This window comes from Vanellus vanellus (assembly GCF_965231255.1).
Source record: "Vanellus vanellus genome assembly, chromosome: 4".
NCBI lineage: Eukaryota > Metazoa > Chordata > Aves > Charadriiformes > Charadriidae > Vanellus > Vanellus vanellus.
The window spans coordinates 3,593,547-3,619,917 of NC_138909.1; the positions used below are offsets into that span (position 1 = coordinate 3,593,547).

The window sequence follows — 26,371 nt, forward strand, 5'->3', positions numbered from 1 at the left end:
CTCACCTGCTCTTGCAAAAAGGTTGAGATGGCTTCTGGAGATAAACTGCTACATCACGCTGGTAATAAAATCTGCCAGAGATTAAAACGAGCTTAAAAATCTTCACTGAGCTGAGCCAAAATCTGAGTGCAAGGCAAGAACAGACAATAACAGGGCAGAAGGGAAGAAAAAAACGAGTAGCGGGGAAGATGTAGTCCTGCTTCGTAACAGTTGCAGGGAGAACAGTACTAGATTTATGACAGAAGGAAAAGGTGCTTGACATTACGACTGTGCTGCCCCTGGACCATCTTAGAATTCAAAGCCAGAGCCATATGTCATCACTGATCTCAAGCAATTTTTACATTGTTTAGATTTCTTCAATTTCTTTAAAGGAAATTGAAAACTATTAAAAATTGAAGTCTTAGGAAGACTATTAAAAATATGTATAATTAAATATCCTAATTTTTAGGCATTAAAATACTTCCTACATTGCATTCAAATGCGAAAGATACCATCTCTAATAGTTAAGCAATCAGACTGGCCTTTCAGCATTCAGCCAGCGTGGGGGTGAAAGCTTGGTTCACATGCAAAGTGCTTAGCCCCAGCACAAAAAGGGCAGTGCTTTACTTGGCTGAAGCACCTGAAATCTAGCCCGGCTTTTATAAACGCTTTCAGCTACACACTACTGACAGAAGATTAATTAGTCAGGAAGTCAAGAAGGAACACATGCAACCTGAACCTTCCTTGGCTAATCACATAAAAGGAAGAACAAAAGCCGTTCCTTACTGCAAAACCCTTCTCCAGTACCCTTGAGATCATGATATATAGGTACTGCACCACTGCTGCAGTACATCGAGGTTTATTTTCAAAAGTTTGTTCAGCCATCAAAACAACTGTAGTCAGGGCAGGGGTAGGCACTGCCAGAAAGCAGTTCCTCCCACTACCTTAGACTCAGCGAGCTTCAAATTGCCCTGGCAGCTCCTCTTTCTCTACTGACTACTGATGGAGCTCAGACAGCGATGGGAGAGGATGCCTAACTTTTAGAGGATATTAATCCCAGCCAACATATGCTTGAAACTGGATAGTGTCATACGGCGAAATCATGCACTGAGGAGCGCAGAGCCTTTATTTCTAAGGATAAACATTAAACTAGAAACATATTTTGAACTGTCATCAGCTGCTAGATCAAAGAGTCTGACAACACTTCAAGGCTTATTCTGCAGTCTTCTAAAAACTTCGTTTTAACGTTGCTGGAGATAATGAGCTGAAATAGCACTGCTAACAGAGAAACGTGTCATAACTCATCCTGTACACAGACAATTCTGCCAATGACTTCCTGAGAGACATGCTTCTGGTGCTCTGGAAAGAATCGTAAAGCAAAACTGCTCAGGAAGGATCAGTTTTCTTCATCACAGGATAACAGGGTTGGGAAAAGGACCTGTTTCAGCTGCAGTAAGTGAACCCACTCAGGGATGGCTTAAGAGTTGCGGCGTAGGCAGGCAAATCACAAAATTCACAAAAGAGAAAGTATTCTTGCCCCCTCTCAGAACAAAGCACCATCATCCGCATGAAAAGAAAAACCAAAACCAGCAGGAACAGAACAAAAAAAGCCCATAATCACTTTCTGATCAGATGGGAACATGCTGCCACCTGCGGATGAAAGAAAGCAAAGCCACCTTGAACTACAAACACTGCACACTAACGGTCCCTTCATTACAGACACTGCAGGCTTAAATGCCTTCCTTCATCGGGAGACTGAGACAAATGGCTTAAATATTTTGTTTCGAGGTGTTTTAGAGGTTTATTTTAACCTTTTCCCCCCTTTCATAGCAATAGCCTGCACTGTTTGTTCCTATATACGGATCAGTGCTGGGTGTGCTAAAATATAATGTATCATATATGAACAGCCTTGGATATATACTGGCTACCTGATGAAGAGTTGGCAGATGTCTCTTGCTACGTCTTAATAAAATGAGCTCTTTTATTAAATTTCAGTTAATCCAGGAGTTATTACAAACTAAGAGCAACAGGGTAGAGAACTCCCTCTGATAACTTTATTAGGATGGCTGGGTGCCAGTTATCTGGAAAAAAATTGCACAAGAAGAAACGATCAGCAATTGCAACAGTAATACGACCATTAGCCGCTAAAAACTTAAAAGCTTTGTCTTAAGAGTTACTGCAACAGCACTGATTTCTAAAGGTTTTGGCCACGTTTAGAACTCTAAAAGCTGTGGGCTGATGGGCTGAGGAGACACTACCTGAACTGGATGACAATGTTAATGGTAAACTCATAGGCATTTGGGAGGTTAGAAATTCCCAGTGAATGCAGACTAAAGGCTTATAATTCTGCATCTCACATACAGTTCCGACTGCCACTATCAAGAAGTGACAGAAACTATGGTTTAAAAAGAGATTAACTTCAATGTTTTGAAACAATTTTTATATTTTTAAATGCTGTAGATGTCACATCTACTTAATTATCTTCATGGAAGAAAGCTATTATTACTGAGAGTACAAGTGTGGTACATAACAAATAAGTTAATGATACACATTTCCAGTTGCTTAATTCTATTGAAAATAAAGAGTCTCTCTGAGCTGGTCAAAGAAAACAAGAGCTCTATGTTCTGTCCTATGGTCCTGTAAGTAGAGCAGTTCAAGCTTCTATCAAAACTTTTCCCTTTTTGTTTACCATAATGTGACATTCTATGATGAGATGGCTTTATGTGGCATGTTACAAGAACAATATGTTAACAACAGAAAGTGTTCGGTGTCACCGAGTCATTTAAAATAAGATCTTCTGACACGGATTACTTTCTCCTTTCTGTACTTATAGGCATAAATGTCATTATTGGAACACACCCCGATTTGTGCAATTAACGTTTGTGCATAAACAGGCACACTGCACCAGCAGATTTTACCACTATTTGTTAGACAGAAAACACATGCTGAACTTCTGAAGTCCCAAATCCACTGCAGCTCTAGGCAGCGGCACTACCCCACATCTGCACTCTCCTCCCAGTTGTAAACCACACCTTCTCAGGACTTTTGCTCGCATCTCCTCCCTGTTTGCTTCTTCCTTCTCTTCCATTTGTGGCTTCTTGTCACATTCACCAATAAAAGGCACATGATTAATAAACTGGAGAACAACCAACAAACTTGCACCCAGAAGCCATTCTTTTGGGCTTTTTTTTGCTGCCCTTTACACAGCAACATGTTAGATGCCATTCTAGTCACAGTCAGGTGATTTTTAGTCTCTTCTGTATCGCTACACTTGAAGAGAATTGTTGGATTTCTGGTGCCACGTTCCAACATACCCATTATGAAACAAAGGACACTACCCCTGAACTCACTCACTAGTCTTGTTATCCTCGTGTTAATATAAGCTATTCTCCTGACATCTGGATATATCTAACATTTCACTATCACCTTGAAAGACTGCTATACCTGATGACTGCTTATACATCTAGGTGCATAAGATGAATTCAAATCAACTATCATGGAAACATATGTAAACAAAAACCTACCTTCATCCACAGTAAACTGACAGCTCTTGTCATTGTAGAAAAGAATTTTCTTCTTATCAGGGCGATTAACAAAGATGATCTGGTCCCCTAAAGCCTCGAAAACAAACGCAAAAAGAACAACTCAAAATCACTTCGTTTCCAAAAATAAGGATTCCAACTTGAACAACAGACCCAGATCTTGTGCTACAAAAAGCACAACAAACTACAGAAGCAGCAAAGTAACTGGCAATGAAAAGCACCCGAAGTGGACACTGACAATAAGTACACTAATAAATCAAAGATGAGATACGGAGGACTGAGATCAAGGTATAAAAGCAGAACTAAATGCCTGCAGTTGGAACGTGGGAGATCAAGAGCCTTTTGTTAGAAAGAGCTTTGACAGCTGCGCTGAGACATCCAGCCAAATGTGAAAGTAAAGGATGAAATAGAGAAAAAGCTACAATATTAGATCTTCTGAAAGAGCCTTTGAGTTATCAAGAGAATAGAAACAATTCATGAGAAAATTCTCTCTTAGCCTCCACCTCCCCTTCGAGAAGCAAACCGGAATGGGTTCGCTGAATCGCAGACATGTGCTACTCACCTTTATAGCTTTCTGAGCATTGGGTAGCCCTTCCTCAATATCTTCTAAAAGGATTCCTCCCAGCCCTCGCTGGTCATGCTTGTCCAAGAGCCTGAGCAGAGCCTTTTTATCTTTCAGGTTGTACTTGGGTTTGAAAGCATACTTCCCATCTACAACTTCTATTTTCGGATTGTTGACTAGAGCCTGTAAGAGGGACATAAATTTTAAACCTTGAGAAATAGCACACGTTAGTACTTTTTTTCCTCGTGTGCTTTCGAGAAGCTAGAGCACATCAGCCACACGTTACAGATGCCAGTTTGGAGGTTTGAGTTTTAAATGGATTTTAAATCCTTGGATTCTAGATCCGCCAGCCTAGGCATAATTCACCACAACATAAAGCACAAAGCACCAAAGGAGGCTTAACATCCTTCACTTAATGCCTTTCGGTGCATCAAGCTTGGGTCATATGGACGTTACCAATGTGAAAGGCATTAACCCGGGATGAACAAAACAGGGGTCAGTCTTCCCCAACTGCTGTCAATTGGCACCAGCAGCTGTAGAAGAAATTGAGAAGAGCAGACCTCCTGCACAGTAGGATTTTACGTATGATGCCAGCTTCAGAGCGAAGCTGACCAGAAGTTCACAGATAACTGAAATGATTTAAGATATGCTCCAAGTCAGTTTTGCTGTGCAGCCAGTACCACAATGGAAGTTCACCTGTAACAGAGGGCAACTCTACTTAGTTTCTTCTGCAGATGCCAGCCTGACCCTGAAAGGAGAAAGAGAAGAGACACAGAAAGAAGAAAGGAGGGAGAAACCACCTGTAACAGAGCAAGTAACTAAAGTTGGCACTGCAGGGTATTTTTTCACCTTTTCTCATCCAGTAACAATTCAGTGATAATTTTATATACAGTTCTTGGGAGGAGCCTTTTCATTCCATCTTGATATTCTGGTTCATCACAACCAACACTGCCAGATTGGAGGTTTCTGTACCCCAGAATATTAGTACCAGTAGCAAAGGAATGCTACCAGCTGTACTAGGTAAAACTACTCTAGTTTTACTGTGCGGAGATTTTTTTCCCAATGTCTCAACAGCCTTCGCTACTCTGTTGCGAGGATTTTAAATATGATCTGAGCAAAACCAGCTACGCCAATCAAGTATAAATACCAAATATGGTATTTTGCTGATTTATTAATCTTGAAATACCATGAAGACATTCAGATCAATTAAGCATGAAGATGAATACAGTGGCAAGTTACAGTGAGCCTGCAAGAATGAAACCTAACATCTAGAGTGAGACTAATGAGCTCCAGCAGTGGAATTTGCAAATCTATTACCCCACAATTTCAGACATAAATTTCCCATCAGGATTCTTCATTTCAGTAAGTAACGAAGAACTGCAAACCTATGAGTTTTATGCCATACTCCTTTGATTTAGTTAATTTAACATCCTCAATACTGGAAGAGCTCACCGCTTGAAGTTTTTTTAAAAGAAATTCCTTAAGAAAAACAGCTTGTTTATATAAAATCAGTAATGAATAAATTAACTTGATGTAAAATATACTCTCTGTGTAACATTTCTAACAGGTCCTTAAAAATGTCAGAATAGCTTTCATTTTAGTTACCTCAACTGCAGGAGGTACAAGACAGACAGACATACAAGTGAATCAATGTAGTTTCTTAAAGGGGAAATTATATATTTACAGAGCTTGTAATTAAATAAATGGGTACAATTCAGGTTTATCATAATCCTTTATCTCTAATTAAAATCTAAGCATATGTTTCCTTTACCTCGCTCATTAACCATTGTTTCTGCTTGAGTCCAATATCTAAATGCTGTGTTTCATCCAAAATCTCTTCTAGGGTTAATGGATGTGTATCACCACGCTGGTGCCGAGTCTGGAAAAGTAAATAGGACCTATTAGAGTTCTGTACTTATTTTATACAGCGACTCAATTATCATAAAGTAACTAAAATTGGTACAGACAGGACAGACACAGTACACAGCGTATGAGCTTTTGAGGGGTTTTGAGAATATGAGGAAACAAAATTAGCACCAGCTGAGATTGATGACAAAGTCATCTGTCAAGCACCAAATTACACATAATTTTGATAAATAGCTCACAAATCCTAAAAGCTGACCGCATCTTGCAATTCCTATTTCTACTGCAAAGAAAACCCACTATCCTGGTTTTGAAGGGACCTGGAATAATCACGATTTTCAGTAATGGAACAATATGCTGACCATTTTGTTTACTGACAGTATTTTGAATTTAACAAGCAGTTTCTTGAAATTCTATTTTAGAGTTTGAATTTTAGAGTTTGAAATATTCAGCATCTTTCATCTACCACAGGAAAATAAGTAACTCAAGTGTTTAAAAACATTACAATTTTACATCAAAACACCATACCTTCATATAATTCACTATCTTAGCAAGGACTCCAAACTTGTAGCCAGAGCCTCCTGAAAGGGCTTTCAAGTTAAATGATCCATTGCTGTGATCTACAAAAGGAGAAAACAAACAATTAAATGATGGTTTCAACAACACCCTGTTGGTCCTGCACTCCATCTCTTTCTCACTCTACTTCCATAAGCTTTCATAATTACAACTATGAACAGAAATGCGTGTTGCAGGCACGGTCACCCTCAGAGGACTCCATGCTAGCACATGCGTTGATTCAGACCCGCAGAGCTACCTGTCGACAGATATGGCTCTGGAACACTTCTGAGCAGAGTTCCATGAATATGAAGTTATTGGGACTTGACCTCTAAGAAAACAGCAAGCAACTGCAGCATTGCTACCATAAGAGTACATATTTAATTCTGTGGCTTAACATATTGTAATCATTTATGCTACGTTAATTCATGTTGCAATAATGCACTACATTTTTGCGCAACAATCAGCTCTCCTGATGGCTTTGTGCTGCTAAGATAGAAGCAGAAAGTTTCACTTATTCCCTAAAGGTATTCAACAGTTACATACCAGGTAAAGGAAAGCTGTGCTTGTTGTGCTGGGCTTTTTTTTTTTTTTTTTTTTTAATAAGTAGCTCTAGTGAAGAATTTATTAAAAATAACCCCATAAATTCCAAACAATTCAACTCAGTGTGTTGCACCACTGAAACAATTCAGAATCCCCTCTTTCGTCAAGTCTGGTTCTCGGTTCTGTTTTAATGTATCGTGAGGTTTGCTACTGTGTAAAGCCTGTTTCAAAAATTCTTGCAAGGTTGTTAATGACTGTTTTATTAATTTTATAGCACAGCATGTTAAACAAAAGTATCCACAAACCACTATCAAAAGCCACAGGCCCATTACCAGCATAACGTTGCTGAAACTTAATGGTAACAGCTTTTCAGAATTTCAGCAGCTCCAGAAAAAGAACATTTGCTCTTCGTCACCACAGGAATTTTTTAATCCACTTGTGATTTCTAACCACATTTGACAGGACAGTAGGTATTCTCGGAGCTACTGAACTCCTATTATTTTTGCAGAAAAATCAGTTGAGAGAGGAAAAGGACAACTAAACTTCATGCATGTAGTTTTCAAAGTCACTGTGTTTTAGGTGAATTGTTTTTGTGTCTGTCCCACTGCATCTCACCCTACTTCTAAGCAGATCTGTAAGCCACTACAAAAGGCAACTACAAAGTGGGAATTTTGGATGCAGTCGAATTTCAAACAAATCCACTTTCGATAATTATTGGGAAGACTTCATGGAAACAGGTGCTAGTACAATAAAAAACATAATGCCGAAGGAACAAACGTCATATCTAGAACTTGGCAACTGGTAATAGTGAAGCTATTACACGACATCGTATTAGAGGTTTTACATAGCACAACAATTCTAAAATTAACGTAGAAGAATCAGTATAATTCCAGCTACAGCAGATCATTTTATTCTGGTTACTAAATTAAGAAGGAAAAAACAAAAGCCATCTTTCCCTGAAAATACAGCCAATAGGGGTTTTCCCCCATAGGGTCCCCTTTTATCATTAAAAATTAATGTCTACGCAGGACACTTTATAAATAATCAATCACATGTGTAATGAGAAGTCTAAAGTGACTAAAAGAAATTCAGAGGTACAACAAATAGTTAAGATGACTTATCATGTATTTGTTCTGTCAATTGAATCAAGAAGATTATCTTGCTTAATCTGCCTGGCTACAGCCTGCTGCAGTTCATGATAAGTAAATCTAACCACACGGCAAAGCTGGAAATCTGCAGATATTAACACTTCAAACGTCATGGTTTGACCAGCTGCTTTCCAGCGCACAGCAAAGTGGGGTCACAGCCACTGTAGCACTCCCAGCGCGCCTCTCCGCTAACAAGCTCATCACGCACAAAGAGCATCCCAAAAATGAGAGCGGGAAGGGGTTTGTTTCTTATTCAAGACAGGAAGAGTCGAATTTATGAATGATTTACTCCTGGGGTTGAGGGCTTGATGCAAATGAGCGTAAAGGAAGTTGTCAGCAGCATCATGCTCTGGCCAATGGTAGGAAAGCTCCATCTTAGCTGTGCCACAGGCTGCGTTAAAAAAAGGGACCAGAACAGCGCTCTTCCAGCATCCTTTCAGACCAGAGGTAGGTGGGTATCATTTTATAACATTGTCTTCGGTTTATCTTGATTACTGAAAGAAAATATGCTTGTAACCTACAAGCCTGTAAAAAGCTTCTTAGAATCAGAACGATTTCTCTCTAGGTTGAGCAGGATTTTATTCTGCTGAAGGCAGAGGAGCTTGTCTTGCACTATCAGACAAGCACTTTCACCATCTGTGCACTAATAGAAAATTGATGACCACTCCATCTTACAGAAAAGCTAATACACCAAGCTAAGATTCAGTAAACAAAATGGATTTCATGCTTACTGCGGAGGTAGCTCCTTTCCTGCAGCCTCACGTTCCTTGTAATTGATTCTATATGTTTTTACTGAAATGACAGTGAAAGGATTTTCCTTAAAACAAAGACAGCTAAACCTGAAATATAAGAAATGTGTCTCCCAGGTGGGTATTCCATAAACCGTATCAATTAGGCTGCCTAAAAGAGATCTATGTTCGTGGATAGGCTAGAAACCTGTTCTAGAAATCTGGTACGTTAGGGCAGGAAGAAAATCCCGTTGCAAATTATTATCCTTGTAAATACTGGAGCAGCGATCAAGACAATACAAACAGACAGGTTAGAATCCATCTGAGATTTGTAAATGCAATTAGCCTAAGATGTCTATTCAGTGGTTTCCTTAACAGGACTGCCTTATACTGCATTGAAATTATTTTTTGCCAGTCATTTCCCTCTGCTCCATGAATATGATTTCAAATAGAGCTGCTGCTCTGCAGTGTCTAAAGATGATGATACTTAAAAATTAAAACCTAATATAGATATCACAGAAGCCAATTCATTAAATATTTAACTCACTGCATTTTGGATACATACAATAGCTGAATTGCATTCAAATCAGACTGGCTTACAATATGAATTTAAATCGTGCCATTACAAAATAAGTAAAACTGCGTGAAACCAGACAATTTTTGACAGCTTTCAAAGGTGCTAACCTTATTAGTGCTGTGTTAATTCTGAAGGCTCGGCAACGGCTACTTCGGTCTTGTATTTTAATAATTACAGCAGTGAGTAGCTGATATTTATCTGCCTCGCCTCATTCAAATCTAAGGAGATCATCATCATCCTCGAGAAGCATGAACCACCTCCGGCATGGGTATTAAATTCCACCTCCCTGTGTAAAGACGAGCTTCTCTACGCTGTGCAAACCGCTGCCCTAATGGTGGCTGTGGAGCGGGAAGGGGCTGGCTGCTGCACTGCGCTGGTGGCAGCCGAGCAGCAGGGACTCCTGCCTGGGGAGCCATGCCGTGCCGAAGATGCTCCTTTCCTCTCGGGAGCAGAGCTACCGCCTTTGGCAAAGAGCTGTGCTGGCACAGGGGCCCAGTTACGCAATGTAAACATGCCTAGTCTCTCCAGCAGACCCAAATCTTGATCACTTTTAGCAATGACTAAAATACTAAATTTTGCATCAGCAGAAACAGTTAACTTCTGTGCCTGGTGTTTACAGAGTGAGCAAACTGACGTGTAACAGATTCCAACAAAATCCTCAGTATTAGAAACCTGCTTAAAAAGTTCAAAATAAAACTCCTCTCCTTTATTCCCCAAGGATATTCCCTTGCCATTTAAAATACACGTTGAAATCCTCCTTGTTTTAATTACACCTCAAAGGGGACTCTGAATCATTTTACTCAGCCGTCCCTCTCTCAGATTTTCAAGTAAGTCTTCAGACCAGCCCTTCAAAAACCCTCCTGACTTCTAGCCCCATAAAACAGGTCAGCTGAGTTTCCTTCCTAGACCAAACCAAGCCACGCTCTTACAAGCCAGGACCCAATTAAACTCCGGAGTGTTTTTAGTTTGGATTTGCTCTGTAAACTTTTGTTTAAGAAAAAAAAAAAACCAACCCAGTTTAATTAATCCTATCCATCTCAGTCAGACTTTGTGTATCCAATTACAAATTTGTGTATTCAGTTACAGATTTAACAGAAGAAACAGTAAGTTACCACGACCGCTCCAATAAATGTCAATTGCAAATGCTAAAGCCAGGTATCTTCCCAACAACAAAGCTGTTCTGTTTCAATTTAAATCCATTAAAGACAGAAGGATAAAGAAGAAAATGTATAATATTTGAACAATTAAAATAAGACATAAATCTCAAGCTGGTTTGGTTGCATCGTCCTGGTTTTCACAATATCCTTTTTTTTTAATAATGACACAAAAATAATGACAGGTGCTTAGACTGCTTTAAGAATCCTGTTTTAGTAGACACCATCACATTTTGCCTTTGTCACTTGCCATTTATTCGGGCATTTTGTGGCTTTCACTGTCTAAAGAGGTTGATCGTGGAATTATTTCTGGGATATCAAGGCTCATTAAAGCATTACCTCTGAGCCCAGTTTAATGAACAAAACATCAGTGTTACCCCTCGTTCTGTGCTTTGATTCCTGAATGAAATGAAACTAAATGTAGGTAGCCAGGACTATTTCGTAATTAATATAGCTAGGTTTTCACTTTTTGCTTTATGTTCAAAGCAAAAAAAAAATAAATCTGTCATTGACGCATGGAAATAAGACTCCAGGTTTCTATAAAGTTTCCACCTTGTCTCTCTCTTCCCCTTCCATAATCCCACATTTTCTGGGGCACCCCAGAATACAAAAGCGCATTTTGCGAGCTGTCCTTTGGCCAGCATGCACTCACCGACATGCTTACATGTGGGGCACGGGTCGGCCTGTCAGTGCTGCTCACCACCGTGTTTCACCTAAAACCTCCTTGCTATTTCCTCAAGGGAATACGGAGATCTGACATGATCTCCTCCTCCCACACCCAGTTTGAAATTGCCTGAAGGATTCAAAGGTTATTATGGCATCCTACAGTACACTATGACAGGTAACCAGAATTTACTGTTGCTCCTTGGACTTTTTTTATTACATTAGACTATGTACCAAAAGTCCTGTAAGTTCCCTCAGTTTGGGGAGGCAAAGCCAGGGAAAGAAGGAAACCAGGGGAAAAAACAGAGACTCATAACTGAAAATCTTTTTGCCAAACCCCTCATCTCCCTACTTATCCATAATTCACAGAGAAATTCAGAGATAGACAAAACTGCTTTTTTGTTCTTAGATACACCACAGAAATTACTGAGGCACAGCCTACTTTCACACTTTCGAGCAACGGCCTTTCCAAACCAGCACATCTCGACAGCAATACCAGTCGCACCAAAGGCAGATTTGCTGAAGCCAATTTCTTGTTTTCTTTCCCCGACGCCACAAAGCAGTCTTGTCTTCTGCTGGGTACAAACAGACAGTATTGGACAAAAGACAACATTCCTTTCCTAGCACTTAAGCAGAGAATGCAGTCGAAAATAAGAAATCAGAACTCCCCAGAAAGGGCTGGGTTTTCCTTGTTATCTATCCTAATGACCACAGCACCACAAATGGGCCGAGATTTCCAAACGTGCTTGGTGCCGTTTGGGCAGCTGAACAAAGCGGTTGGATTTCTCGAGCACAAACTTCTAACTCAACAGTGGAACAACAAGGGAATGAACATGTCAGGAAATCTGGCCTTCCGAAGTCAACAGAGGTTTGCAGGGTTAACAACACTCTGCTAATTAGGCAATTCTAAAATAATCACTTTTAAGAACCAGGATAGTTATTCTGTACTAGAAGAATGACCAAAAGTTCAGTTCCATTCTTTGGAAACATCCTTCAAAATACTTACAATTTATACATTTTTTTTAAAGAGTAATTTCCTTCTTTTTCCCAAATAGGAGAAGAAAACCCCCCAATAAACAAGCAAACAAACTCCCATGACATTAATGTGTAGTAAGTCCTTCTAATCACTTAGATATGGGAGGGTGGTACACGGATCTCCTGTTTTTCTAAGAATGCCAAAAGAGCGCTGAGGGCTTTCATGCCATGAGAGTATCAGCCTCAAGACTAACGATGGACAGGTCGTTGAAACCACTGTATACCTTGAAAATTATCTTTTTGTCTTTGCATCTACTTGAAATAAAGATGTAAAGCTCTCTCATTCCAGAAAAACTTACACTACGTGATGCATGCATGGACCAGTCATCACTGAAATAAACGTTCCAGACAAATCATAAAGTTGTACATTTATAGTTTGATACTTTTCTGAGCTAATATGAGTATGCAAGAATCCATGCTTGTAGGAGGTGTGAGCACTTAGTCTGAGCTTAAGTTCTTACAGTCTGGGATAAAAAACACAGCATGTTCTTGATCAATAGAGTCCTCAACAGCTTTGTTTTTCTGTTTCAGCCCCCAAATCTGTGACAGTGAGCACACTAAGACAACTCTTCAAGAATGGCAACCCTCAACACCACTCACTGGAATGAGACTACATCTGTTTCCCAGTATCTGGGCTTTCAAGTGCAAAAAATTTACCCTTTCCATGATAACTGGAACACTGCCTGCTTTATTATTCTGATCATATTCATCTTTACTGTCGTTTCTCTGGTGGTGTTGGCTTTCCTCTATGAACTGCTAGACTGTTGCTGCTGCGTGAAAAATAAAACTGTGAAAGATTTGGAGAATGAACCCAATCCTGTGAGAGCAATGCTGAACAGCTTCAGAAAGCACGAAACAGAGGTGGTGTAGGAAGGACTAAGCCTCAGCACTTGAAGAACGTTTAACACCTTGAATGAAACCTCTGGTACCTTACGACCGAGCAAGTCACGCGCTTTTTTTCGTTTGGACTTAAAAATAATAGCAACAGTTATCATTTTATCTCTGGATGTGAACTTGAATAACTGGCAAAGGCTTTCCGAGTGCTTAGCAGAAAGATGATCTGTTGCAATGTTATGGGGGAAGAAAAGATATTTGTTTTTAAATGAACTTTTGTTGTTTATATTGAGTTACTAGCATAGATCTTTGTCTACCTGAAGGAACAAATGTTGCCTAACATGCATAAAACTATGTTGCTTAACTGGAGAAAACGTTTATAAAAACGCTCAAACAATCTGATCCTACATAGCAAAGACATAGCAGTGTCCTCCCACTGAGGTCAACCACACAGAGACAGGCAAGACATACAAGGGGTGAGAAAAAAGATATGAGACAGAAGGGTTGAATGGCAAGAGATCCCACAAGACAGGAGAGGCTTGTGTGAATTCTTGCCTTTGGCAGCTCTTATTATGGGTTTCTCGCTATTAGAAGAGAGGATGGTGGGAGGAAAAGTAAGCCAACATTAAATTAAAACGCCATCCCTAAAATGGCGTTTTCTAACCTCCTGTGCTACAATGTGACCCTTTCCCCTTCCCCTTCTCCAGTTTCAGAGAACTGTTCTCCTCTTATTTCACATTCAACCTGTTTAACAACTTCTGGGTGTCCAGACGTGACTAATGCACCGTGACTACTGCGCTACCTTAAGAATATCTGACTATTTCCACAAAAGCATAGTGTAGCGGTGCTAGGGTCTAGAAGAAACAGGGACATTTTTCTGCCCCAAGGCTGCTGCCTCTCTGGTAACCACAAAACTACAGGGAGTCAGACCTGCTGGATGTATCATTCCTATCTTAACTTTTCAAAGCTGAACTGGAACTGAGTTCTTGCCAAGAAACATAAGCAGGTGGGTCGCAGACCTCCCACACCGATGACTAATTTTGCCCAGCCTGCAAGGCAGCTTTCAGGTGTCGACACGCTTCAGAAAGGAGGCTGCACCAGGATACGCCTTCCACTAGAGTCGGCAGGATGGATGCACAGTGAGAAGTGCCTTCATTTTGCACAAGAGAATCTCAGCTTGCTTCATCAGCCTGCCGATGCATCCCAGAGAGTTCACTCTCACACCTTTCTCATAAACTGACTGCCTAACATGCAGACCTCTAGCTCACCAGATTATTTTTTTTTCTGTAGCTGCACTGCATCTGTAGTTTTTAAAACTTTAAAAATTTCGCGGTTACAAATTACAACTGTAATAACGGCATCCAACAGCGTGGCCATCAGTAATGCCCAGTAAGTCTTTCATGCTCCTGAACCCATAGAGAATCAAGCTGGCAAGAAACGTCCCAGAACAAAGCTACATATGGGACAAGATATGTAACTATATAACCCCAAAACTATATAAAACCCAAATAATATTCCCGTCATTGGGAAACAAACCCCACCTAATGGCCAAAGGGACAAGCAAGCTACAACACTGATCTCGCAGTCTATCCATGTCAGAAACACCTCTGTGCTATGGCCGGTACCTATAATTATCTCTTTTTTTTTTTTTTTAAGAAAAAAAAAAAAAAATAAACTCTCTCTATGAGGTTCAGTATGCCTAAGCTCCAGAAGATCTGGACACACCGAAAGACTTGCTAATTTGACTCATGCTCTTCCTGGTTGGTGGGACAGAGTCAGGCCACCACTAACCGGCACAGCTAGTCCAGCAATTCACCCAGAGGAGCAAGCTCCCTTCTGCAATCACAAAACAACACCACTACCGCCGCAAACATTCATGTCGGATACACTTGTTACGGTGAGGTTTCACCAGTACCAGTCCCATGTGCAGAGAATGCTTTTAGCTAAAAATCAAATCATAAGCACAATTAATGGAAACTGACTTCCCAGGTACAAGACAATTTAGGTTTCACGCCAAGACATACGATGAAGACAACATTAGTGTTGTTAAAGCCTTCCACTGTCAGGGACACTGGGTAGATGCCTCATTACCGTCTGCTGCATTTGACAGTGTCAGGTCTGGAAGACCCGTGTCCTGCTCAAGAGAAGCAAGAGTAGCCATCGGGACACACTGAACTAATTAACATGCCTCTCTTCCTGAAGGCAAACACTCCGAACGACAATAGGACCACTTTCCACTTGCAGTGTTCCTACAAAATGCTCATCATTGAGAAGGCAGTGTGCAGGAAGTAACATGGCTAGTCTCTGCTACGCTGGCTTCGTGTTCTTATACCTTCCTGAGAAGCACACGCAAGGAAGAATCTTGGGACTCCTTCCAGCTACTTAATTTCACAGATCTACAAAGGGGGCTGGGTGTCTGCCCAAGGAACAGAGGACAAAGATCTCCCCTTGCACAGCCCTGGAGCCTCAGGACAATTCTTTGCCATGCGTAGACTAAGTCATGAAACAGCTCCTGGAGACTTCAGCTCTTGATTACTGCTGGCTAAGATCACTAAAGGTCTTAAGAGAAAGGCTAAGATCTTAGCCACAACTTACTATTGATCAATAAAAAGAAATAAACAGAGACGATCTATTTCCTTTATTTTCCAGTTACTATTCTGAACTGAGTACACAAGGCAGTTTCGAATTTTTTCAAATAACTTGCTCGAATAATGATTTCAAATATCTATAGTAACAACTGCTCTTGCTGGAAACAAATCTTCACGTACAGGCCAGATTTAGCTATGTGGTCATTTGAAGATTAGCATGATCTCAATGCCTCTGCTCCCCCAAAAAGTGACAAGGGCAGGTTCTGTGAGTCATAGAATCACAGAACCTGCAGGCGCTACACACCCAGGGACTATCAATACTAACATATCATCAGGGTGATGTTATTCATCATCTTTGTGGTCACTACATAACAAAACTAGGACTGATCATCTTCATTTTCGTTTCTTTGGGGGGGATGGGAGAGGGATTCTTCAACATCAGGTTTTTACCCTATCTCCCCAAGACCCACCTCTGACACAGATGTATCCTGACAGGCACCTAACAATCTGGCAATTCAAATAAAAAGTGGGTTGAGGCAAAGGACTTTGACTCAGCAGCATCACCGGGCAACTTGTGCTGCTTGTGGCTGCTTAACCTGTTCAGTCGCTTGCCAGCCTCAACACTTGTTCTGAGCCAATTCTTAAGAGCAAGAGGGAGAAAGCTGGTCTGCTCACTCTCCATTATTTTCCTTCTATCCTTGCTGCTTCTGCAGTAGTTAGTAAATACTGTCCAGGGAAAAATGAAAGGAGGCTGAACTCACCCTGCATAAAAATGCTATAGAAACCCTGAAACCTTTCTGATAGTGTCTGGAATGAAGCCAGCAGCATAAAAGATAAAGTGTATTTCCTCACAGCCACACCTATTTGTGCAAGATAATCATTTGACAACTGCAAAAACACTTAAAGAAATACCCAGCCCACAAAATCACACAAAAGAAGTCACACCTTCTTTATCTGCTCTGCCACTTGGCCACATATCTACTCAAATCCTCCAGATCTCCCATCTGAACTGTCTGCCCTCTTCCTGCCTCCCCGTCCCTCTTTCCCAGCAAACCGCTCTTGCTCGGGATATGCAGTTTAGGATATTCTACATAGAAATTTATTTTACTTGGAAAGGAAAGCATGGCAAAGGGACCAACGGAAACCTGGCCTCCCTTGATTTATTTTAAAATGTCTGGCTGATATCTTTATTTGGTGTTCTGAGAAGCTGAAGATACACACACAAACTCCCTACTCTTCCCCTCAGACAAAAGGTGTTCCACTCCTCCCATCGTCCTTGACGTTTTTCTCTGCTGTTTTTAGCTCTGTTGTTTCTTTTGGAGTTTAGAAGAGAACCACACATGGTATTCAAAACATGAGCATGCAATGAGTTTGCACAACAGGGTATTTTGTGTTTTTGTAACTCCTGACGTTTGATTTGACCTTTAGAGTGCATCAGAGTATGGTCAGTGCTTTCAGAGAACTGAAAGGGTCCCCCCAGGTTCTGTGTCTCTCACACTGAAAGCGAACAGAGAGCATGCCACTGTGTGCACACAAATCCTCTCCCTGCTGCTCCAGGTGCTCCATTTTTCATTTGCTCGCACTATTTTTGTGCTGCTTTATTAACTGCTTATTTGATATTGAGAGATACATCAGCAGCACCACCATCCCAGGGAAACAACAAAACTCCTCACCAAAGCACACAGAAATGCACTGAAGCCCTGCTGTTCACAAACAAACATTAGCTCCCAAGTAAAACGAGAATGACTACTAATCACCATACACTAGCCGGACAAGATGCAAGTTGCAAAATCCATCTCATGGATGGATAGCTGACAACTTACAGTTAAAATTAAGTTCTAGGTGCTTTCTTCCCACAAAGACAGAGGAGAAAAAAAGAATAAGACCACTGTTACCGCTTGTTCTGTGGGTCCAGCAAACCCTGAAATCCACAAACCAAAACTCAGCTTTATACAAAATAATATTTTGGCAGTAGCAATTTTTCCAACCGAGTAACAGCAAACAAGGCACAGGATGAGGCCTGATGTGTACATGTGGTAACAAAAGTGTTTCTTCCCATTGCGCAAGTGAGTTTCTTAACAAAAAGCGACAACTTAAGAGAAAGAATGACAACAGCCACTGACAAAAACCACAGATATAGACTGATTCATACTAATGAGCCGTAGCTTAAGAGGCGGACAGCAGAGCGGAAAATACCAAAACAGCTGTTGTACAGGAGACTTGTCACCAACCTGTGTTTTGTTTTGAGCTTGAAGAGCCACCTTGTTCTACCTTTGCTTTCTTCTTTTTTGAAGAGGAGGAGTCGGAAGATGGCGCTGGACGTTTTTCTACTGCTGGTGTGGAGAGGGCACGCTTTTTGAATAGCTCTCGCTCTCTCAGTAAACTCGGATCCATAATTCTGTGACGAGAAGTAGGAGGAAAAAGGAATTAAACAGATGTTACAGTCAAAAAGATATTTAAAAGTAGAGATATCTGTTTATGAAGCTGTTTGTATGTATCCTGCTCTTCCTGTGCATGGACTTTACGAAACTCAGATGCCTGGGGATTTAAAGCGTCAGAACATAACCTTAACCCCAAGGCAGATCCTGACGGTAGAGAACGCGATTTCTGAGCCAGCCCTCAGATTCACACCGACTCGGAGCAGACCCGGGGGGAGGGGGGCCGTTGGCTGCGCACCGACCTCCAGCGCCCGCCCAGACCTACCGCCCGCCTCAGAGGCACACAGCGTTAACAAAAAATAAACTTTAAAGTCACCCACACCGAGGGAGGGGGAACGGAACACTTTGGCATCAAGGCGACCGCCCGCCCGGGAGCGAGCCCACCCCTCACTGCCCCCTTTAGCGGCCTCGGTGGCAAAGCATGAGGCGCCGGCGGCGGGCAGGGGCCTGGGGGAGGCCGTCCCCCCACCCCCGTCCCTCCCCAAAGCCTGAGACCTCCGTCCCCCGCGCCTGTCCCACACCAGACGTGGCTGCCGCTCCGCCCCCCCACCCCCCGCCGCACCTCACGGCCCTACTGCTCCCCCCGCCACGGCCCCGCGCGCTCCCTCACCTGCCCGCCGCAGCGCGAGGCACAGGCCTAGCACCGCTGCCTATTGGGCCATGCCGCCTTCCCGGCAGCCCTCGCGCGGCGCCGCCATCACGCCCCGCCCCGGAAGTAGGCTGGCCGTTGCCATGGCGACGCGACGGGCGTTCAAGGCCCGAACCCCTCCGCAACACTGAGACGGGGCGGATCGTTTATTTATTTTTAATGTTAACAGATTTCACACAGTGAAAAGCATAAACGTGCTGCAAGGGATGTCTCCCTTTTGCCTTAGTGCAAGGAAAGTAAGAGAATAAACTACAACAGTAAAGTAGTGCTTTGTACATAAAATGGTCTTTATAGAAAGGTAAAAAAAAAAAAGAAAATCTCCATTTCTTTGTTCAGTTAAAAATGCCTTTTCTGGTCTCTGCTTTGGATTTTTTCATCTGATTTAGAGGTAAAACTGGCACAGCTGAGTTTCCAAACCATTCCGGCACCTTCCTCTTACAAGGCAGATGCGAACTCTGGAAGAAGAAAACAAACATCTGGAAAAAGGCAAATATTTACTAAGTTTTATAGCTCTACCCCCCAAAAAGTCATGTGCATTAGCAGACATGAACTGTCTAGGTTATCAGTGTAAGGCTCATGTCTCCTAAACACAGCACCTTTTTCAAGTAATTGAGGGAGTAAAATAAATAAATACACTCACAAAAATAATCAAACTATAGCAGAAAAAACAAAGCTGGGAAACATTTGGCCTGAAACAGCAAAGCATGCTGGCAAACCTAACTTGTTATGCTGACTTGCCTTTAAAAAAAAAACAAGTGTCAAGACAACAAATGAAGAGAACCGCAGCTCCTCAGCATGACCCATGAAAGAACAGACCCACCCCAGGCAGGGGAGGAAGTGGATACCCCAAACTGGTGCTACAGCGACAGTAACTGCTCCTTCCCTGATTAATACTGGAGAAAAAGGGATTGAAACTCACAAGTGTAGCTGCAGGTGTCCATCACAAACTATGCAAAGCACCTTTTCTTCCCACCCTCTCCTCACAAAGGTCACGAGCTTTGCAGGACTCAGGCCTTAGGTGCCACCCTAAGAAAATCTGAACATATGGCACTCTCCATGACTGCTGGGTGCATCTCTGGCACTATGGTGGGATGCTATGGCAATGCAAAGCCATGAATTCCTCTAAGAGCTTACATCTAGGAGATAAATGGGTTTCTGCTCATCCTTCAGCCACCAGTTTTTAAATAATGGAAGACCTATCCCTGCTGAGATGTTGATCTCAAGATGAAGGACATGGACCTGTTGGAGCTGGTCCAGAGGAGGGCCACAAAGATGGTCTGAGGGCTGGAGCCCCTCTGCTGGGAGGAGAGGCTGAGAGAGTTGGGGGTGTCGAGCCTGGAGAAGAGAAGGCTCCAGGGAAACCTTAGAGCCCCTTCCAGTCCCTAAAGGGGCTCCAGGAAAGCTGGGGAGGGACTCTGGATCAGGGACTGGAGCCATAGGACGAGGGAGAATGGTTTTAAACTGAAAGAAGGGAGATTTAGATTAGGTATCAGGAAGAAATTCTTTACTGTGAGGGCGGTGAGACACTGACCCAGGTTGCCCAGAGAAGCTGTGGATACCCCATCCCTGGAGGTGTTCAAGGTCAGGCTGGACAGCACTCTGAGCAATCTGGTCTACTGGGAAGTGTCCATGCCCAGGGCAGGGTGGGTGGAACTAGATAAATCTTCAAGGTTCCCTCCAACCCAAACCATTCAATGACTCTATGCACAAGACTGCTGGCAAGCTGCTTTTGGAAACACATCAGGAGGACTGATTTACAGCCAGGAGTGAGGTTGCTCCAGTGCTTGCATCTAGGGATGTGCATGCAACACCGGGACTCCCAGCCCAAGCTTGGTAGGGTGCAGAGACAATTATGCTGATGGCACTTAGTTCCTGTGTCACAAAAAAGCAGCTTTATTTGGAACTGATATTGTGGAAGTTCCCTGAAGCTATCACCAGCAATGAAAAAGACAGTGTTATGATGTATTTTGTGTTTCAAATAAGATAGCTGCCGTGCTATTTAGGAGTTACACCTACCTAACACTGACCAGACCACAAATAATGATTTGTCTGCATCATCTTTTATGCTCACATCAATACCTAGCTTCAAACTGAAGGGAGCAGTACAGCAAGTAGTGCTGGTCAGAGCCACATGAGCTCGCTTTACAAAAAAACCCCACTGCATGTATGCTCAGACAACTTGTGTTTATGTGAACACCAGTGCAAAAATCCCTAGCATGACCAGCATACAATCTCCCACAACCCTATACCTGGAAGAGGAAAGGGAGCCAGATGTCCTCAAAGTGTTGGAAGCATCTGCCACTAGAGGGCTGACAAGATGTACTGGGGAAAGAAAAATTACTGTAGCATGCTGATGCTTCGAGGTATATTCAGGCATAGGAAGGGCAATAAAACCAGCATGCTGTCACTACATCAAGGATATTAACAAGAAAAGTTGGCTGGCAATCCAGGCCAAGGTTTTAGGCACTGTAAAGAACCCAGACAGAAGCTGGGCTTTTGGTTTGGTAAAGATCACCACCCAAATCACCGGGTCTGGGCCCTGCTCCTGGCACAGAGCTATGGGCAGTCTCACCTTTGGCTGAGAGTCAGCAAACAGTTCCTCCTCATCAGGACTGAGGGCAGGCTGATTCCAGGAGGCCAGTGCGATGGGCTTCAGGCAGCCTGCTGCCCCTCTGCTGCCTGGCTGGCTGTCATCCATGCTCCGTACAGCCTTTCCACGTGACAGGAAGAAACCAGGCTGTTATATGTATCACAGCTTTAAAGCTTAAGTCTGCACAAACTAGATTCAATGCAAAGGCTGTGTTTCAAAGGGTTTGGCACTTTTTTTTTTTTTTGATGTAAATGATTCTGTAATTATAACCAGAGTCCCAATACCTCTGCTTAATGACAGCACTAGCTATTTCTTACCCATTTCACCCCCCAAAAATTTGGGCAAGTGAAATGTATCCATTTCAAACACAAAGGAACTGGAAACTTGCACTTAGGCTTTTTTTTTGTAGTGGAGAAGAACACTTCCTCCAATCCCATCACTCCAAGAACTTAAAATCTGACTCACAAGTGCTGTGTTTTCAAATATGTTTTTACAGCAAAGGTGTCAGTTAAAAATGGCATAGTGGGCACAGAGGTATTGACTTCCGATTTGTATATAATGCCTGCTGGTCATAGGTTGGAACAGCCAAGCTGAGATTTTTGGATCAACTGCACACCTTGGTGTTACCAAAAGCATCGCTAACAGCAAGTCTACAGTGTACTTTATTACAGTAAGAACATCTGTTTACCGAAGTTAAAGGCTCCACTTGCAGATGGGATTTTTCTGCACCTTCCTTCAATGTCGGACTGATAAAATTGCCCTGTAAAAGCAGCAGGAATGAAAGGTTGTTGAAATCCAAGAACATTCATTAGCAAATTTAAAAGCTGTTTGCTACAGGGAATTATTAGAACCAGGGTGTCTTCCGAAGGAGAAGTAAATGAAGACTATTTAGATTAGCTTTTGGATTTGCAGTCAACTCATTTGTATAATATTAATTTGATTTCTAATAGCATGTCATTCCTGTTATTACCTCCAGCAGCTAACAGTAGCAGAAAAAGTGTAATTAGCACTCATGAAGCAATCAATTTGGCAAAATGGCAAGGCCTGAAAAATTGTTTGAGTCGGAGTTCAAGCAAATCAGCCCCAAACCCTGTAAGGAAGATACATGAAATCCTAGCGCAGGCAGCAGAAGGATTTAGAGCCTGGAATTTCTTTTTACCATTCCCACCAGAAGCCACTCAGTGCAGTGTGGCCTTTTGTACAAGGTGCTGAACTGGGACTTTGGAGACACTGAGGGGTCAGCCAAGGGCTCAGAAGACTAGCTTGGCCTTTCTTGAACAGCAACAAAGATCTCCTTATTTCCTGAGATTTCTCCCCAGTGAGTCAGACTTATGGCACGACACTTTTCTTATCACAGCTACACCCAGCAGTTTCAACAGAAGTTTCAACAGCAGTTTCAATCAACAGAAGAACCCATGAAAGACTGCGAGACATTTCTGGCAAGCATTGCCTCTGGCTTTTTCACGCTCTCAGCTTTTCTGCTTAGAGCTTTCTGCACAGTGAGAGTATCACTTTTCCCACATCAGATTGGTGATCTGGTACCAACGCACAGAAGCAGGACAAGGGCAGAACATGGACTTTGTGGCTATGAAGGATCCAGCTTACCAAAGCTTTTCACACGGGGGAGAACTTGGAATTTCCACTTTTTCCTGCACTGCCCTGGCTACTGTAAATCTGGGATTTTACAGGGGACATTTGCAACCATGTCCCAAAGGACTGCACAACAGCAGAAGCCATTCATCCCTCCTGAGGATATTATTAAGCTGCAGTTGTGATGGTCTACAGTGGTGGACCATCACGTGTCTGATCTTCCTGGGCTGCATGTCCAGGACTTATTATGGTAGAGATGAGCTGACAGTCCCACGGGGGAACAGATGAACGCGGGTAACATGTTTAACAGAGCACAGCTAGGCTGCACAGGGGCAGCCCTTTTCCTAAGTCAATACTTTGCAAGGGAAACCCTCTGGTTCTGCTCTGAGCATTGCTCTCGGCAGAAGAGGCGGCAGTCCTACTCACAGCTGAGGGAAAGAGGGATTGTAAACATGAGACACTAAGCACTACTGGAAATGGCAACAACATAAAAGGGCTTATAGTCTGCTCCTGCAAAGAGTTAAAAGTCTTTTCACAAAACCAGTTTTATACCTTTTTACTAACCTTTGTTTTACTGCACAAGGCATTTTCCCTGCTTGCTTGATCTGCTCTTGTTTTTTCCTGCTGCCCTTCTGACCACACCAACATCCTTTTGACACCCAAGCGATCCTGAAACTTATTTGTATCCTTTTTCTCCAATAATGCAATAGTCATCTTGATGAGATACAGTTCAATATCTGCAGGAACAAGTTCTCTGATTGCTTGAATTTTGGTCATGTCTTGGAAAAAATATAAACACGGTATTATTTTTTTTTAAATTCTCTTACCCCTTAGTTTTCTTATGTTGTAAAATGCATCAGTTGTCCCTAAATAAAGCTTAGGATAGATTACAGCATGGAAAAGACTGAAAAAATAAAATAATGTATGGGTTTGACTCATAAGAAAACAGATCATGAGCTCACAGGATAAATCCCCACCTCATTTGTGCTCAAACTCACTGTCCTCAAGTTTAGTCTAAAACATCATAATCGCCTGCCTCTAACTTGCATGTCCTATCAACCATTTTCTCTTAAGGTGGCTATATTAGCTCAGGCTGAAAAGCCTCTCTGCTTTCTTAAATATAGTGCCATGACAGCTCTCCATTCCAGCGTGGTAATAAATTTAAAGACAGCAATCCGAGAGTCTGGTTGAGCCTTTAACTGCTGCTGAAAAGATGCATTAATTTGCAATAGGAGAAGAGTAACAAAGCTAACAAGTCAAACTCTGGTAACCTAAGAAATTAAACTACTAGGGCAAGACTGAACTTTCAGTCACTCAGAATCATGAATCAGTACACCGTTGTCTTCAGCTTCTGAACCAGCCTGTGGCACCAGATGACAGTGTTAAGAGGAAGCACTGCTTTTTCCTGCACTTCTCAGCCTCTTCCTCAAGGTTCTTGCAGAGAAGTTGCACTGGGGAAATTCTACACCTCTTATTCAGTTTATTTTCTGTAGATGTCAGTACTTACAGGAAGACTTTGTTGGGCTGATTTTTTTCCCCCAAAACACTTCAGTAATTACAGATTTAAGAATGATGCCTGAATCTCTTCAGCAGCCATACGATTGAGTGAAGGAATTTGTAGAGGACTACCCTCTTTTGCTCTTTTATGAATCACAATTGGCTTATTTTACAACATAACCTTGAAAGGAAAGCAATGACCCTGGCATTGCCATGCTCTGCCTTGCCACAGCCATGGGCCTTCCAGATTCTACCTAAAGAAGCAGCTGAGCTGTCAGTTTTTCATTCCCTTCACCTGTATGCCACTGTCAGGAGAAGCTTCAGATAAGGGCTGTGATGCTCACCCGAGTCAATGGGAGGATTATGGATAACATCAGAAATGATCTGTTGAACTTCAGGAGTCAAACCTGCTCGCTCCAGGTTGACAGGGTAGCCAGCTTTCATCGCCTGGAACAGGTGAGTGCCAACCTCAGAAAGAGGCAGAGATCTGCTCTCACTTATAGTCCTCTAGGGAAACAAAGGCAGAAGGAATTGAGATGGCAAAAGTGTCTGAAATATAACTGAAAGCTCCAAACCTGGCAACCTCCCATTCCCAAAAAGCAAACCAGGGGATACTGGCACATAGCAGTGCAAAGCTCCCCAAAACACTTTGTTACTCCTAATATTTATCCCATTTCTTTTCCAGCTTGTAAAGAGCATTTTTCTCTTGAGGCTGCTACTTCACAGCTCGAGTGCAACATCTCAGGTTGAGCTTACTTCAGATGAAGAGAGGCTCTACACAGGAGTGGTGCTGTGCGGCCACCTCAAAGGCTCACTACAGCCTGCTTATAGGTCACAGCCCTTGTGTTGCAACACTCGCTACCAGCCTCTTTCCAGCCAGTGGCAGCTGAATTTCAGCAATTTCACCCCAAACAAAATGGATGCTTTCACCTCACAGCTAAGTCAGAGTATCAACCCAGCTCCTACTTCATGAGACTTCTTTTGATGCCTCCTGCTAAGTAGCTGTGATGCACTTGACCTTCCAATGGCCCATTTGATTCATAACATCTATGCAGAACATTGATAACAGCAAGGATTCTCCCCGACGCCCTGCCAATCTGGGCGGGCACTGTAACGAGTAGGGAGCTGTATCTTATCTCACCGTATCCCACCTCACAGCGAGCTCAGCTTTTCATATTTTTACCCATCCGTAGAGGTAAATTAGATGAGCTACCCTTTGCCAGGAAAGATACTGCCTCAGTGTTTTAAAGCAACCCAACCCCAGCACTAGGCAGAGGATTTAAAAGAACCTGCAAATCCTTCTCCTCTCAACAAAGCAACCCCACCCTTAGTTTTCAAAAAGGAAGGGACCCCCACAGGGAAGAGCTTACCACAGAGAGATTTTTCTCTTGGAACAGAACATAAGTGACGTGCTCTGAGGGAGACAGGGCTCTAGTACGCTTCCAAGGAGATGCTTCTTTCTGATCTTTAGATCCGGATGTGGGGAATATGTCTGTCTAAGTGAGATAAAGAGGATTTAGAAGAATTATATCCCAGTGAAAACTAATGGATCACCCTCCCATTATCAGAAAGAATAACATAAATGGAGTCAGTGATCTCTATGTAGGTTGGTTTTGACCCCAAATCCACGTTCCATAAAAAAAAAAAAAAAAAAGCAAGGAGGGAGTCCAGATGGACACCCACATACTCCCATCTTAAGAAAACAAGCATGGGATTGTCCAATAGATTTGCAGGAAAAAAAAACCCATCCAGTAAAACAATGTCCAGGTCAACACAGCCTCCTCGGTGTTGCTCATTACACGTAGAACTATTCCATCAGAACAAACTGTGGCATTC

General features: G+C 42.4%; 3 protein-coding genes across 4 annotated transcripts in view; 1 reads left to right on the plus strand and 2 right to left on the minus strand.

Moving 5' to 3' along the window:
* The window catches only part of GTF2E2 (general transcription factor IIE subunit 2), a 28,198-nt gene extending 6,652 nt beyond the window's left edge, over window positions 1-21,546 (minus strand). The window contains exons 1-6 of one of the 2 annotated variants that reach the window (XM_082482949.1): window positions 21,431-21,546; window positions 18,003-18,169; window positions 6,475-6,566; window positions 5,855-5,962; window positions 4,084-4,266; window positions 3,504-3,597 (exon numbers count right to left, since the gene is read on the minus strand). In XM_082482949.1, the coding sequence (XP_082339075.1) occupies window positions 3,504-3,597; window positions 4,084-4,266; window positions 5,855-5,962; window positions 6,475-6,566; window positions 18,003-18,169; window positions 21,431-21,465 (679 nt within the window). In that variant the 5' untranslated portion in view covers window positions 21,466-21,546. Of the gene's footprint in view, window positions 1-3,503; window positions 3,598-4,083; window positions 4,267-5,854; window positions 5,963-6,474; window positions 6,567-18,002; window positions 18,170-18,819; window positions 18,870-21,430 lie in introns of those variants that run through there. The other variant, XM_082482950.1, reaches the window with a different exon arrangement.
* SMIM18 (small integral membrane protein 18) lies at window positions 12,926-13,219 on the plus strand (the record flags this gene model as incomplete). Its single annotated transcript, XM_082482266.1, has 1 exon — window positions 12,926-13,219. One exon carries the CDS (start codon window positions 12,926-12,928, stop codon window positions 13,217-13,219), a length of 294 nt encoding a protein of 97 aa, XP_082338392.1.
* Window positions 19,060-26,371, minus strand: part of WRN (WRN RecQ like helicase) — a 41,512-nt gene continuing 34,200 nt past the window's right edge. The window contains exons 30-35 of the mRNA XM_082482951.1: window positions 25,906-26,031; window positions 24,880-25,042; window positions 23,603-23,817; window positions 22,137-22,208; window positions 21,431-21,568; window positions 19,060-19,313 (exon numbers count right to left, since the gene is read on the minus strand). Coding sequence (XP_082339077.1) covers window positions 19,191-19,313; window positions 21,431-21,568; window positions 22,137-22,208; window positions 23,603-23,817; window positions 24,880-25,042; window positions 25,906-26,031 — 837 coding nt within the window. The 3' untranslated portion in view covers window positions 19,060-19,190. The remainder of the gene's footprint in view (window positions 19,314-21,430; window positions 21,569-22,136; window positions 22,209-23,602; window positions 23,818-24,879; window positions 25,043-25,905; window positions 26,032-26,371) is intronic.